At 29.3% G+C, this 17,644-nt stretch overlaps 1 protein-coding gene across 1 annotated transcript in view; it reads right to left on the reverse strand.

Moving 5' to 3' along the window:
* Positions 1-5,025: 5,025 nt before the first annotated feature.
* Positions 5,026-17,644, reverse strand: part of LOC129983784 (transmembrane protein 135-like) — a 28,627-nt gene continuing 16,008 nt past the window's right edge. The window contains exons 7-13 of the mRNA XM_056093415.1: positions 17,522-17,563; positions 14,173-14,386; positions 12,309-12,476; positions 11,168-11,308; positions 9,185-9,283; positions 7,436-7,503; positions 5,026-6,169 (exon numbers count right to left, since the gene is read on the reverse strand). Of these exons, the coding sequence (XP_055949390.1) occupies positions 6,028-6,169; positions 7,436-7,503; positions 9,185-9,283; positions 11,168-11,308; positions 12,309-12,476; positions 14,173-14,386; positions 17,522-17,563 (874 nt within the window). The 3' untranslated portion in view covers positions 5,026-6,027. The remainder of the gene's footprint in view (positions 6,170-7,435; positions 7,504-9,184; positions 9,284-11,167; positions 11,309-12,308; positions 12,477-14,172; positions 14,387-17,521; positions 17,564-17,644) is intronic.

The raw sequence follows: 17,644 nt of genomic DNA on the forward strand, positions 1-17,644 counted from the left end.
CATTAACGATATACAACAATTTTATAATTTTTCTTCATTATTTGAAACATAATATTATCTATATAGGAAAAGGAGAAGAAATATGTACTATTTTTCCTACAAAGCAGGAAAAATGTAGATTTCAACATATAACAGATTATCAAATTTCTTATTGTTTCGTTATCTTTATTCGTCTGATGGATTGTTAAGTACAAACATCCCCATCTTAATATTTTTACGGATAAATTTTCAGTATTAATTTTTAACTTTTTCCTTCGGAAAGGTAATGCGATGCATAATTATTCGGTTAAAACACGAACTTGTTTCTTGCTCTGAAAACTAAATACATATAAACATGTTTTAGTAGATGCGTGGCCGAAAATAAGAAAAGTTCAGCGATTTATTTCACGACGGGAGTCATGTTATGTATAGAGAAAAAGGGGTAGCAGATACATTAGTCTACATAGCGGTATAAGAGCAAAAGGGGAAGACATTTTTCCTTTCAGTGATTTTACTATGATATTTTGATATGGATTTCTTTGACACGAGTGTCTTAGGAAAGGCAGTCTCAGGTATCTTTAAAAAAACATTATAAGCATTATGAATTTTTATTTCTCGGAGCGCTGGAAAATGCTGAGATCAGCAGTTTTGTTGAGCGCGTGTCACGAATAATTAAATAAAAAAGTATGGGAATTGGATCAGGGAATTAGCGAATTTTTTAGAATGAAGTTAACATGGGATAGTCTAAAATATAAATATTAGGAAACAAGATTTAAATGATTTAAATTAGATTTAAAAATATCATTACACACACAAACACACACACATGATAGTTTTAAGTTGAATCTCCCTGAAAAATTTATCTACAACTTCTTATCATTCTATAGATATTTTAAACAATCAAAATGAATGAATAAATAAATTAAACATAAAACTGATATACTGTCTTGAATGGTGCTTATAAGGAGACATCCGAGCTTAAAGAGTTTATAAATCCTTCCTTGCAACGCAATTTTTATGTTTTAACTATCTAAGCGATGGAACCGGTATTATATGTTTTGGATACGTAACTCCAAAGCAGTCTTTTCCTATTCATATGTACTGGTTCGTACACAACAGCTGATAAAGCATTCTGAAGATTTCAGAAATATAAAATAAGAAAAAGATCAATTGAGTTTAAATTTTTTTTACAAGTTAGGCTTTGCATCCGAGTTGACATTTAAGTGTATCTGTTTTATATTTTGGATAATAAAAAGTGAAGTATATATAAATTTTATACCGGATAATTTATATATTCTAAGGCTTAGAAGTTTTAAGACTCTCAACTGAAATTAATTACTTATCTAAAGTTTCCAGATGAATGTTGTTCCTAGTTTCAAATATAGCCCATATATAAACTAAAAAGCGTAAAAACTAATTGAAGTTCCTAAGCTAGAATTTGGCAGCATCTATTGGAGAAACATTAGACAGAGATTATTTTGGAGAAACATTTAAGTTTTTAGATTCATTGGGCTATCTTCAGACAATTTTTATTTTAGGAAATTAACCATGGAAATTAGGAAAATTTCTTTTAGGAAATTAACCATGGAAATTAAGAAAATTTCTTTTAGGAAATTAACCATGGAAATTAGGAAAATTTCTTTTAGGAAATTAACCATAGAAATTAGGAAAATTTCTTTTAGGAAATTAACCATAGAAATTAGGAAAATTTCTTTTAGGAAATTAACCATGGAGCGGTTTTCTCAAGACTTTCTCCCATATTCTCTAATAAAAGTGAATTTGTAATTTAGACATGTTTTTTCCAAATAGATTGAAATAACATAAAACTACTATTGTAGTCACAAAATCCCATATCTAATATGATATATTTATTTCACTGGATTGTTTAGTCATTGCGTTTGCATACTTCTAAAAGTACAGAATGAATCCGTTGTTGGATTGGGTTCAAAATTGGATAAGTATCTAAATTATAGATGTTAAAATCTATGTACCACATTTTATCCATATAGCTTTCTACGTTTAGTAGTTATAATCTGACAGTCGGACAGACAGACTTCCTCTGGTTGAATTTTACTAAAATTTTGAAGGAAAAAAAAATCTACAAATTTGGTGTAAAAATCATATACTAATTTTGATCTATCTGTCTCAAGGTGTTTTTGTATTATCTTTGTCACAGACAGATAGACAAACAGAGGGAAAATTATTTTCCGAAAATGTGTTTTCAGTTAGGTTAAAAAATTGTACATCCGTCAAAATTTCGAGTTTGAATTCTTTGACGAGTACAACGCTTTTCGTGTACATATACCGAGTGTCCCATAAATTTGTAAATACTTTAAAAATTCATAAAAATTGAAGGAATGAGTATATTTTAATGCGGTTTGCGAAACTGTTATTCTCATGAAGGAGGATTTTTTTTCATACAAAAAAAAGAAATAGTTCAAAAATTTGTCGATAGAAGGAGCTAAACACAAGCAAAATATACAATTCTACGGGAAAAATACTTTTATTTGCATGCAAGCAATTGGTTACATGCGTATCACACCAGTACTACAGTACTTGTTCTATGTGCCCGTCATCACTACAAATAACAGTTTGGAAGCGGGAGACAACACTGGTAACTGCATGATACAGCATATCCGGATGAATGCATGAGATTTCGTGGCGAATGTCTTCCTCTAGCTGCACTAACGAAGTTGGCCTATGGCGGTACACCCGAGACTTAAGGTAACCCCATAGCCAAAAATCAAGGGGTGTTAAATCTGGTGAGCGTGGGGGCCATTCATGTGTAAAGTGACGGCTGATTATCCGTTCTTCAGTGAAAGTTCTTCTCAAAAATGTCTTCACTTCGGTGTCGATGTGAGGAGGTGCCCCGTCTTGCATGAATGTCACTGTGTCAAGGACATCGTGTTCCAATAAGGACGGTATCACTTTCTTTTGTAATATTTCCAAGTAACTTGTTCCATTAACTGAACATGTCTTCCATCCTGCTTTCTTACAGGGCTTTTCAAAGAAAAATGGGCCTACAATAATGGATGCAGTGAAACCACACGAAACAGTAACCCGTGGTGAATGCAGGGGCTTCTCAGTGTAAACACGTGGATTCTCATGCGCCCATATTCTACAGTTATGGGTATTAACTGCTCCAGGCAAAGCAAAATGAACCTCATCTGGCCACAATATTTTCAGCAGCCATCTCTGATCATCTTCAATTTTCGCCAAAGCCCAATTTGGGAATTACAATCTCTTAGCTGTATCATTTGGTAAGAGCTGATGTAGTGATTGCAATTTGTATGAGTACAATTGCAATACACCATGAAGGATACGGTACACCGAAGTCTTTGGTATACCAGTTATTCGTGCCACTTCTCGTGCGCTACTGACTGCATTTGTAGACTGTTCCCTTAGCGTGTCCATTTGCGAAGAGACATCGGGGGTACGGACTGTTGTTAAACGAGGTGCACCACTGCGTGGCCGATGACACAAACTTAAAGTTTCTTCGAAGCGGCGTACTAGGGAAGCAAGTCCAGCAGGAGTGATCGGACCTGAACCTTTCTTCAATCTTTTCTGAATCCTAAACTTTCGTAAGGCTTCAGCCGCCGATTCGTTGCTGACATAAAACAACTTTATCAATAGTGCTTTATCCACCAGTGTCAACCTCTTAATACAAACCTTATGCAAACCTTTAGAAATGATGTGTCAATTGCTCACTCTGCCTGTCATAAGACTTTAATTTGCATATTTCCACTGATTTGCTTGCATGCAGCGCCCTCTATTGACAAATTTTTGAATTATTTCTTTTTTCTGTATCAAAAAAAATCCCCCTTCATGAGAATAATAGTTTCGCAAACCGCATTCAAATATACCCAGTCCTTCAATTTTTATGAATTTTTAAAGTATTTACAAATTTATGGGACACCCGGTATATCAAAATAAAAATGTAAGAGAAAGCACTAAAAGCTATTTGGTCTGTAAACAATCGCTTCTTTTATTACTTGTGAAAATAATAGATACAGAAATCTTAATATCAACTATTACTAAGAGCAGCAATTAAATTACTATATTCATGAGGTCTGAAGAAATGTGAGCGTTGGAGACTCCAAACGCGTAATAAATATATATTTTGGAAATCATTTGGTTGTGTCTGTTTATTTACTTTTTGTTCAAATAATTTTGAATCGGTGCTGATTTCATGATGCAAGTTCATGTCTGTCGTATTTTAAAAGATTTGATACTTGATAAACTTTCTATAAAGTTTAATTAAATTTCAAAACTGAAAACTTAAATTTTGAGCCTGATGGTATGAAAAAATAATTAAGGACAAAAAAATGTGTAAACAAAGTAAAAGTAAAAAAAAGCAGCCAATCATTCTGTAGCAAAAAAATGGGAACCAAATGAAAATGTCCGTTGATCCATTTTAAAAAGCATGACTTTAAAGCGGCTTCGTCAAAAATAGAATCTCTCCTTGTAATATGAATGCACGTAGATTGGCGATCTACAAACTACAGCACTTGACCTAAAGCTACAAAACATGGCAAGTATTTACATTTAAGAGCGAGAAAATATACCTTGGGCAATGGTTTTGAAATTTTAGTTGGAATTTTGATTATAAAGTGATAGAATAAAAAATTTAATACTGAGTAAAAGTTTTGTAATTTTTTGCATAGCTTCCGAGAATATTAAATTCAAAATTCGAAATTTTGTTTTTTGTAATGATAGCTATTAATTTGCTGTATACATTTTTTGTTTTATTTTTCATCCATTTTTAAAGAATATTTTAAACATATTTTTAGATGTTATATATCATATAAAACGAAGATAAAATTTAATCTGCGTGAGAATATTATCAATGCAAGAAACAAAGTTTGTTATATATATATATATATATATATATATATATATATATATATATGTTTTAATAGAAACGTAACAGTCAATTTTTAGTCCATTACATTTATAGATATATAATATAACAGAAAAATAGCTAAAATGAAGTAAAAAAAAATTATTTTATATTTTATATCAATAAAGGTTCTAATGAATTACTAATTTGAAATTTTAAACAAAAATCGATCCACAGTTTTGAAACTAAAATTGAACGAGTTTTGAAATTTTGAAAATTGACATGCATTTAATTTTTTTCATAATATTTATATGTAAAAATTGTACAATAGTTTTCAATCACAAATCTCAAACACTTTAGGGGGGGGGGAGAAAAAATTTCCTAAACTAAAGCGAGTTTCCTAAACACTTAGTGAATCGAAGGAGTACAGTAAAATCTTGGAGAATAAATCAGTCTAGCCACATTATTTTATGTAGGGATGTATAAACTAGAGTGCCATTTCTAGAAGTAATTGCTTGATCTAGAAGTAATTGCGCTTTCAGGGTATCATTCCAAGAAAAGACATAGTCTAAATTAGAAGAGAAATAGGCAGCAATGCTGAGATACGGGTTTCAATCTGGATTAGTCTGTGGAACTGCTAATATATATGATTGATCAACAGTATGTTTGTATGAGATTTCAACTAATAAGAACAAGAATATCAGAACAGCCTGCAATTTCCAGGGGATGATCTATCCTTTGATAGCTATTCTCTATTAATTTTTCAATTGATTTTTTTCAATTGGGGTCTGGGGTTATTTCAAATGTTTTGCTGATGAGATTCCATAGCTTCTGATGAACACAAATTAGCAAATGTTCTTGAAACAAGAATTCTTGATAGGCCTCCGAAGTCTGAATCCGGCATTATTCACAAGATGTGCATCTTTGCAAATTTCGTCAGTTTTAATAAATTTTAATAATTTAATCCACTCATATAACCTTTCTAGTAGATTTTATATGCATTCGTTTATCATTGTTTTTATTAAATAGCTACTATTTGCGCATAATTCTGTTTATATATTCCTATATTGATCCTTTTAGTTATTTTTTTTAATCGCTTTACATCTTTTGGAATCATTCAAAATAGCCTGCACATAAGATACTGATAAAAGAAATTTCAAGTAATTTTTCAAGTGTTAGTAATATCACACCTATCAGAAGAAACTCTATCAAGGAATCAACCATAGAAGTGCGCTATCTTTATATTGTTCGCTTGTGTAGCGATGATCCAGTTTCGGCCAGAAATTTGGTCTTATCTTCGAAGCATGTGTTCCAAAAATATCCAGAATGCCGACGTTCACTTGCGATACTCTAAAACAAAAGAAGAAAAATCATATCTTAGTATTTTATTAGACTTGTACGAACATTTCGCTTATTTAAATCAATGACTTACACATCAATTGACCTAACAAGATATGTAAAATCAAATATATGTAGATAATATAAAATATTACAGAAATCTAATAAAATCGTGTATTATGAAAGAAAAGAAACTGCCATAATGAACTGCAATGATCAACATGAAAGCTAACTACTATCTACATCTAAAATATTTTGACCTTATATAACAACTTTTATTGCCTTCTGACAACTTTACTCCTTATAAACATACACTTCGATGAACTTCTACATGCCAGTTTCTGGCATATATTTGCATATAAGCTACTTCAATGTCCAGATGCCAAAATGTTAGTCCAATCAATTATGTGGAATCATTAGTTCAGAATGGATATCTTATGACATTCCACGAATGCTATATTGAATGAAGTTTCGAGAAATGACAGCCAGGACATTAAGTGTTATCCTTAATCATGTTGCTGAAATCACGTAGATACAATATTGGCCTTTTCTTGCTGGGGCGTACTGTCACTATTTGAGACAAAAACATTTTGCACTGACATAAGTGGTCTACTCTGAACATACAGATAGCCTACAGCTTTGATGATGCTGTCTACTATAATTACAGATACTATGGCTGACCTACAGCTTAATTACACTGATTCCTTTCAGAGCGATACGTGAAATATACTGTAAAAGTAGACATTTTCCGATCAATGTGTAAATTTTGATACCACCCTATTTAAAAATAAAAGGGACACATTTTTGTCTGATCAAATTGAATCATTTTCTCAATAGCGGGGATCATGCAGTTTCTTCATGTATAAACAAGTCAATAGCGGCATCTTAGTGAGTCTCTGGAAATGAGGCTCCATAAGTAACAGCATTCACAAAATTGAGGACTTTGAAATATTTCTGATTTATACTACTTTAAAATCATATAGAAATATGTGGGCACTCAAGTAATGTAATGAATGAAATTTAACTTCAGACGAAAAATATATTCTCTTCCTTCTGGTTTGCCAATATAAATATTTTAAGATCTGTAGGAAAGATTTGCATTAAGATTATTAAAGAAAGATTTGAGCACCGAAATAACCATAATATTTTAGTTTCTCATTGCATATTTCAATACTATAAGGGATCCCATAATAGGCTAACTTACAATTTTAAAGAAAATGTTTAAAAGATACTAAAAAATTGTAATAAAGAGTTAGAAATTTCAAATGGAAACACTACTTATTATTCGTAATCTGCTGTAGGAATCTCAAATAAGATGGCTTCAGATTGTGAGGTTCAAGGGCTGACTGCAAAAAATATAAATATTGTCATTTCGTGGAAAAACTTGAAAATAAAATATATAATAAGCAAAAAAAGATTGATAACCACATGCTTTAAATATAAATAATTAAGTTATATCAAGTAAGTTATATGAGGGAAAAAAACTTAAATTTTCAGAATCGTATGATAATTCATTTTTAAGTATTGTTTCAATTTGCACATATTTCTGAATGAATTTAACTAATATGACTCCTAAAAAATGATCTTAAGAAGAAAAAAAATGAAGAATAAAACATTTATTTACAATAAAAAAAAATATTTTAAAAATCTTGTTCAAATGGCCAACTGTCTAATTACCAAGTTACGGCTATTTTCGAAAAGCGAAAGCAAGCCATTGTTTGAAAATAATTTACAATAGATAAGAACTGAATCAAGTGATTGGTATTCCAATTATATAAAATTTATAGAATATTATTCTGTGATAGGAGTTTAGGTTATTTTCGGAAAATGGAAACAAGGCATTTATTGTAAACAATTAAAGTAATGGAGAAATTCTAATTATATATATATATATATATATATATATATATATATATATATATATATATATATATAAAGGTGGCGCTCCTTTAATGGAATTATATATATATAATTCACATGAAACACATGAAAAATTCACTCAAACACATAAAAAAAAAACCCATCCCTCTTCACAAGCATGAAACTAGTCAAATTAAATAAAAGTATGTGAAATATACTAAATTAATATAAACAAATATTTATCATTTTTTTATTTTACCCCTTTTATAATCAGAATAATAATAATAAAATCTAGCATGTAATATAAAGTTGAATTAACTATCATTATTTTTTAAGTTAAGTGAATAAGTATTTTTCATTTGGTTTTTCCTAAAAAAGCATTCATTTATGATAGTTATTATTATCCATTAAAGACTATTACAAATTTTAATTAATTTAATGTTAGTAAATGTATATAATAATTTAATTTAGAATGGTGTAATTGAAACTGGAAAAATGATTATTTAATAAGTGACCGCGCATTTACCAAATGTATGCAGTGACAAAAAGAAATTAAATTCCAGTCTCTAGTTCAAAATATAAGTAATACTTTATATTTTAGTCTTATATTTCGCTTCACCTGTCTTGTATACATTAGCCATTTCATTATACTCTACATTACAATTTTAAGAACACTCAATTTGATATCCAATACAATTTCACAACCAAATATATTACAAGAAGAAGCAGTAGCTCAGAAATGCAGACAGATTAAAAAAGATTTACATTTCTGTTTGAGTTAAAAATTAAAAATTACAAAAAAAATAAAAAAATATATTAAAAAAATTATTATAATTTTAGCAATAGAAAAAAAATCTGAGTGAAAAATTCGACAAAATAAAATAATCGTTTCAATTTCAATGCAGCATAAAATGTATTGATTTACAATTATGCTTGAAAATAAATTTGGAAATTTTATAAAAAAAATTACATGAAAATAAAATCACGTCAATGAAATCTAATTTTTAAAATCTCAAAACGGTATGTAAATATTTTTTTATCATAACATGCTTTGAACTTATTGATGTTACTCGTAAAAAATTTCAGCATTTTTAATAAGTTAATATTTAATTATTTTTTTTGAAATGAAGATGAGCAACTAATAATTGATCACTGAAAATAACTTACAGAGTGAATTAACAAGGCTGTGGATGCAGACAGAAGCAGAGGCTGGAATCCCATGACATGAGGTAGAATGCCTGCTTCTATTCCTGATAAATATCCGAACTGAAAAAAATGACAGTCCTTAAGACATTCTCCAAAATAAAATGTGTAGTCCCATTATCGCAAACAAGTGCTTCGATGCTTTTGACTTAATACAGACAGACGGCATGAATAAGAAAGCCAATGTGAAATGTCTTCCCACAACTTTGTCCCATACTTTCTAATAGAGGTTTTATCCTAGGAAACGCCATAACTGGTCTGTGATAGTTACAAAATATAAACCATTGGCGTGATATTTGTTTTACTGAATCTATCGTGTGAACCTTGGCGAATTTCTTTGGAGATTAATCCCTGACATGCTGTTAATAATATCCTAAAATTGAATCTGTGTTTCAATCATGTTCTTCACAACCGATTAAAACAAAAATTTGACATAACACTACACTTGTAATTTCAAATTTGATATATTTAAGTTACTGTGTTTTTGAGTTATGTTACATGTTTCTGAAACCACAGACCGATAAACGGTTAACAGCTTGTTCAATTTGGTTCAAATTTTCATTGGTGTTTCACTAAAGATGTTAATGCTCTCTGTCTAGATTTCTTCTTTTCGTAGTTTTCGTGTAAAATTATATTTGAACAATCGGAGAAACAGATTTCCTCTGAACGAATTTTGATAAAAATGTATAAATTTGGTGTAAAATATTATAATTTGTAAAATTTGGTGCAATTTCATCCGCTTAGCTCGAAGCGTCTTTAAATCATCTTAGTCATAGACAGGCAGACATTTTCCAAAAATATTTTCTTCCAACTCAGGTTAGATCTTAAATGTGGAAATTCTTCAAAATTTTGAAATGTGGAAATTCTAAATTTTTGAAAATTGCAACACTTTTTCCGTATTACGTAACCGAGAAAATAAAAATTTATATTTTTGGAAATGCTGCAATTATGATGCATTGGATATGCATGATAATCTTAATTAAAATATAGCTGTTGAAAGGTCAAATATTATAAAAGTATTACTCCAAGCGCAATACTATTTTGTGTAAATACTATTTTGTTAAAAGTAAATTTATTTACAAAAGAAAAGGAATTTAATATATCCGCCACTCGGATCTCAGGCAACATGTTATCAATAAGCGACAAAAATTACCAAAAACACTGAAACTATTAATTTTATTAATCTAATCAGATGAAATAAACTAAACAATTTATAATACATATATTTTAAAAATACTTATTTTTTGTATTTTTCTTCTTTTATTTCCTTCGAGCATTTTTCTAAATACTGTGATATAAATTCCCTCACTTCGGAGCGCTTCCAGCATGATATAATTGCGATATATATTTACGATGCTACACAATATTCTGGATACTGTACAATATCTAGGATATCTTTGGTATAATAAAGTAATATAGATCGCCATTTATTAATATTTTCTTACAGATACCGCTAAATTTCTTGACAGCATAGCATCTTGATTGAAAATGATATGAAAATGATATATCAAATTTCATAAAATTTTACGTTATCCTTTGATCTAGTATCATGGATTATATTAATAGTATTATGTCAAGATAATTGCATAGATTTTCTAAAATTTTGTGTCATTCTTGATTTAAAAATAAAGTCTATTAAAAATACTATGCAAAAATGGTTGCAGGTATATTTCATATACCGATCCAAAAAGGATCAAGGAAAAGAGGTAATTTGTCTCTGTGGTTGGCATTGAAAACAATACTTTATTTGCATTTTAGACTGCCAACAGTAAATATCTTAATTATATACTGGTTCGGTTCGAATCAATTAATATAAAACCAAGGACAAAAAATGTCAAATACCCAAAAACATCTGGTTCGAGAGAGAATCCTTCAATTATCAAAAATACTGTGATGTCTAACAAAAAAAGTTACTTTTTTTGCTTGTTTTTCCTGGAGTATACCTACCTCTAATAGCTTCCACAATAAGTAGAAAGAAATTGTTGAACTCGGAAAGAATTTCATACATAATCCTCCTAGAAGAGCTGCAGGAATGGCATGAATGGGCTGATCCTTACCGGCATACCATCGCAGAAGGCAATTAACGACCTGAAATAAATTCAGTAATTAACATGAAGTATTAATTTTTTTTCAAAAAAATTCGTGTAAGTTAAGAACAGAAATTAAATAACATATGAGATATGTTATTTAGATCTATTGGGTAAATATAATATAAATATTCCTACATCCTTTTTTTAAACTCAAAAGACATTTATTTGTTATAAAAATCTAAAGATCGATTTAATCAAAATATTTTTCTTCAGAAACTACAGCAATCGTCTTTCTTTCAGGCATCAAAAGAATTCCTCCAAGGAAAAGCTTGGTTGCTTATATCCAGTACTGATACCAATATTTAAAAACTGAATGAGAATTCAACCTCTCATCAAAAAAGTATTCAGCATGTAACAAAACAAATAATAGTCTGAAAGAGCAACATCTGGTAAATAATACAATGGCAGGAAAATGCATTCCAGCAATACCTCAAAATACCTTGAACCTGTGAACGGTATGATAGTTACGGTCTCATCTATCGGGATGTCCTTATAGAACATTATTTTGATTGAAGCAGCGTGCAGGTTTGAAGACATAGACGAGACGTTTTATTTTTAATTCTCGTTAATATCCATCTCGGGAAAGCAATTTTTTACAAGCAGGCGCAGCTCGGCACAAAAGCAGAAGTAAAAAAAAAGCACAAAACAAATGATCACTAGTCTTATATAACATAGGATTTCCAGCCATGCGCCGAGGGAATAATGTTTTGACCTCTGATAAGGGCAAACATATCACTTTCATTTGATACGTAGTACTGATGGCGCATTATTTTTACAAAGTGATTAATTAAACTGAAAGTGGGATTGGATCACGAAATAAGAGAATATTTTAGAATGAAGTTACTATGGGGTAAATTAAGATAAAATCTTGGAAATTAATTAAATTAAAATATCATTATATATATATATATATATATATATATATATATATATATATATATATATATATATTACCCGGTATATTGAAAAGTACAAAGCAAGACTAAAAAATGTCTCACCTTGAAGATTCCACCAAAGCCACCTAGAAACAGACCGAGATTGAAGCTCCTCCTGTCAGTCAACAGGGAAACCAGAAGAGAGGGAGACTGAAGTAGTTTCTTGCTCAGTGACAGGCAGCGGATCACTGATAAGGCGGCGTATCCCAAAAGAAAAGGACGCAGGAAACCCTGATAAAAGCAACAACAGACGCTATAGCTTTGGAACACAGTTTACCAAGGAAAGGAATTTCTATCCAGGGAATAAAAGTTCGTTATTAACTGATATATAAGCATGTTATTATATGATCTAATTCGTTTGTTTTAATGTTAAGATGTTAGTGCATTCACTTGTGTATAGTATGTGATTTGTTTTAATAGTAATTTCAGTAGAACTATTACAAATGTTTAATATCTGGAATGTTTGATATTTTTGAAATTTCATTTAAAAATATATTAAAACCGTGGTGGCCTAGTGGTAGAGTCAAGGGGTTTGGGATCTGGGGCTTCAGATTCGAGACTCGATTGCACCTATTAGACACTGTCTAAGTGGGTTTGGTGCATGCTAAATCCGTTGAGACCAAAGATTCTACAGGCTGGTGTGGTTAAAGAGATGAAGAAAGAGGCGTCGTCCACATTATCTGACTATGGTTTAAAATTACGAGTTCTATTTCAAAATTGCCCTAATATTGCTTCAAGTCGGGACCTTAAATATCACTATATATACTGAACTAACGCTAAAAATAGCACAAATATATAAATTCATGATATAAATTTATAAATTTATGATAATTTATGTTCAAAAATAATGCTCTGTGATTAGCCTTTATTAAATTTAAATCTCAGAAGCAAGCTATGGTTCTTTTATACTACAATTTTAGAAAGCAAATGTGTGTATCCGAATTCCAATATATTCGGATACTTTGATTAATTTTTAAGCAAGTTTTAGTTTTTTTACCTGTAGACAGTAGATCATGCAACCGGAAGCATGATGGCAAGAAGCATGCTTTAGTGAGAAAATTCGGTCAGAGAAAGTAAAGCAAATGTGTGTATCCGAATTCCAATATATTCGGATACTTTGATTAATTTTTAAGCAAGTTTTAGTTTTTTTACCTGTAGACAGTAGATCATGCAACCGGAAGCATGATGGCAAGAAGCATGCTTTAGTGAGAAAATTCGGTCAGAGAAAGTAAAGCAAATGTGTGTATCCGAATTCCAATATATTCGGATACTTTGATTAATTTTTAAGCAAGTTTTAGTTTTTTTACCTGTAGACAGTAGATCATGCAGCCGGAAGCATGATGGCAAGAAGCATGCTTTAGTGAGAAAATTCGGTCAGAGAAAGTAAAGCAAATGTGTGTATCCGAATTCCAATATATTCGGATACTTTGATTAATTTTTAAGCAAGTTTTAGTTTTTTTACCTGTAGACAGTAGATCATGCAACCGGAAGCATGATGGCAAGAAGCATGCTTTAGTGAGAAAATTCGGTCAGAGAAAGTAAAGCAAATGTGTGTATCCGAATTCCAATATATTCGGATACTTTGATTAATTTTTAAGCAAGTTTTAGTTTTTTTACCTGTAGACAGTAGATCATGCAACCGGAAGCATGATGGCAAGAAGCATGCTTTAGTGAGAAAATTCGGTCAGAGAAAGTAAAGCAAATGTGTGTATCCGAATTCCAATATATTCGGATACTTTGATTAATTTTTAAGCAAGTTTTAGTTTTTTTACCTGTAGACAGTAGATCATGCAACCGGAAGCATGATGGCAAGAAGCATGCTTTAGTGAGAAAATTCGGTCAGAGAAAGTAAAGCAAATGTGTGTATCCGAATTCCAATATATTCGGATACTTTGATTAATTTTTAAGCAAGTTTTAGTTTTTTTACCTGTAGACAGTAGATCATGCAACCGGAAGCATGATGGCAAGAAGCATGCTTTAGTGAGAAAATTCGGTCAGAGAAAGTAGCTTTGATTCTGTCTTTGAACGTTATTCCCCTTGAAAATTTTTTTTCCAGCAGAAGTGGATTTGCACCATCACATAGAATTTTTCTGACATCTTTTTCATCCTTTCTCTGGGCTTCATCTTTTCCAAACAAAAATCTTAAAATAAAAAGAAGAAGCTCCTTTTAAAGTGCAACACTGATGCAATTAATTATATTGTTTCATAATATATTTACATGTAAAGAAACGCTTCCACGGGACTCTAGTTAGGCATACTATTCATTGTTGATTTTTATTTTCAGAACGATGTATTTTAAATTACCATAAATTAAACTTTCTTTATATCAGGAATTAATTTGTTAGTTATTTTTTTTAATAAATTTGACAATTTTTTGCGTACATTTTTTTACAATTTAAAATGAAATTTAGATTAGAAAATTTATTTTAGAAAGGAGTTTCCAACAGCAGAATATTTCATTGTAAACAGAGCGAACAAAATGTAACGAATTAATAAACAACGTAACAAAAGGAATAAAACTTTTCGTTTGGTAATTTATTTCTTTGAAATAACATGAAAGCACACCCAAATAAAGCGAGAAATTTTCTTTGAACTTTACTTGTTATTTTATTTCCGAAACGAAGTTCAAATTTCTATTTATTATTTTCATTCAAATACATTTAAAAAAATTCAGCTTTTGTAAAAGAAAAATTTTCTTCGTGTGAAATGTTGAAGAAATTTCACCAAATATAATTTAATTATTATATATTACTAAAATTTAAACAATCATATTAAAATATTAGTTTATACAAACCGTAGGATTGGTATATAAATTAATAAAATATTTTCATGAATACATTTAGCGTGAATATTGAAAAATTATCTAAATAATGTTGATTTTCTTTTTTTAATATGGGCTTTCTATCTGTACTATTAATAAATAATAATTAATAAGTTATTGTATGTGTATTTTTGACTCTGTACAGGTCAGACACTTTGACCAAATGTAACCAAATTTGGCACTAATATACTTAATATTGTAGAAATGCTCATTTTAAATAGGTTTTGAAATCTCAATTCTGAGGTTAATTATAAAAATCAGTTTTTTATTTGGTTGATTTGTGCTTTATGCTCAAGTGTTGGCGTTTTTTTGAAATAATATCTCAAAATATTGCTGTAAAATGTTAATTATTAAACCATTTTAAAATGTTTCGTTTAGAAAGTTCGTGTTCGCAGTAAACGTAGTAGGTTAAGATAATTGCAATAATACAGTTTTAATATCTATGATGATAATTCTAATGCTTCAAAGTACTTTGATGGTGGAAATCATGATTACTAAATTATGTATTAATGTATAATGTACATTATGTACGATTTTTAATTTAAATTAAGCACATCAAATGTTCACGACGAACCAACTGATCATAAAAGGCGGGTAGTTTAAATAAAACAAGAGAAATAATAATGCATATAAATTTGCAATACTAATTTCTTTTTTTTTAATTCTAGGAATTCACTTTCTTAAATCATCAAGATTTCGCAAAAAGAAAAACTTATACATTTAAAATTTTCAACGATTTATAGCAAATTACCCAAAGTAATTTTACTGATATGTGAATTTTATGCGCCCAATCACGTTAATCATTATTTCAATAATAGGTGATACACTTTTTTTTCCTGGCTCAAAACGATAACATCCAAAATCTTAGATTCTTATTACTGGAGTTTTCGGTAAACACGAAGTTTAGCTTAATTTATGATAACAATCAATCTATTGTTAAGTAATTCATAAATGTATCGTTTAGATAAATTAAGATTTAGGATAATTAAATTTTATTATCATCGTAATATCATAATCCTAGACATAATAACTTAATTAAGAAATCATAGTTTTGTGGTTCAGATAACCATTAATATTCAAACATTTCTGCTGGTTCAGGCAGCCATTAATAATCAAACATTTCTATTCATTATCAACTTCTTAAATGATGCGTGATACATTTTGGAGGAAGGACGTCCAGAACTTAATTAACTTTATTTATTTTGACTTCATATTTATTAGAAGTGCATTTTGGGATAATTTTCCGATTTATTCTTTTGTAATTTACGATTTTATATTTATTTTCTAATCAGCTAGAGTTTGAATTTTGAGCAATTATGCATTATCCATGACAAATATTATTTTAATAATTTCAAATCATATTTATCTATTAATCGATCAAATTAAAAAGTTTCCATACTATTTGGTACTGAATTTGAGAGCGAAATTATGTCATTATTTTATAATATTTATAATAATGAATTATAAAAAACTATTAAATAATAAAAATATAATAATCTACTTTTTATATTTTTTAAAAATTCTAAATAATTTTTATAAAATTTATTTTATTTGAAGATATTTATGTACAGGAAGGTCAGATTATTATATTTTTTTAGTTAGCAGTGAACCAGAGGGGAAAGAACAATTTGGAAGTCGGAAGTGTAGGTGTACAAAATTTTAATAAGTTATTAAGGAAGAAAGTGTATTAAGACTAAATGATATAATAGATTAGATCGGGCCATGTTCTGAGAAAAAGTTGTGAATTTCTAAAAAAAATATTGTTAGAATAAATACATTTTTTTATATATTTTTGAATCTTCTATGCAGAACGAATAAGAGAGATATCACTTCATCGATTTAGATTGAAAATTTTCAAATATCAAATAAAAAGTCAGAAGCTTCTAAACTCTGCATAAATAGTTCAACGGCATTAATTTCTGCACACATTATTAACGCCATTTTAACACCAAGAAATATTTCTATTTATCTTGAAATATTGTTCAAAAACAGAGAAAAATTCATTTCATTTAAGAAAGGGAAAAAAAAGAATTTTGTTGGTTGAAAATACAGTATTTTAAATTATATTCTGATTCCTTCGTTAAATCCCTTGACATTCGAATTTATATAACTTCCTGATTAGATGACGCATCATATCTGGGGCATTTATTGTTATTTTAATTCCTATAATAATACAAACTTTCTGAGTGATATTCTAATTTTCAATTACTTAATATTTTCACTTAATTGCAGATTTAAAATGAAAAGTTCAGTCATTCGATTATGTGTCAGGCACATCATTGTGCGCGAATGGTTAATAAAATGTTTTGAGCATCATAAATGACATCGATAAAAAATCTTAAATATTTCATTTTGATAATAACCAATTTAATATTTATATGTAAATTAACCTTACATTTTTTAATTCTCATTTTAATAGAAATTAATTAATTTAGGATGGAATAAATTAACTTACTTGAATATACTACTTACAGCATCTTCTGAAAATCCCGATTTCCTAATGACAAAAATAAAAATTGTTGAATTAGGTTCTTTCACTAAAATATTAACATTACTGACTGTACAACTATATTGCAGA

The sequence above is a fragment of the Argiope bruennichi genome, chromosome 9, assembly GCF_947563725.1.
Source record: "Argiope bruennichi chromosome 9, qqArgBrue1.1, whole genome shotgun sequence".
NCBI classification, from domain to species: Eukaryota; Metazoa; Arthropoda; class Arachnida; order Araneae; family Araneidae; genus Argiope; species Argiope bruennichi.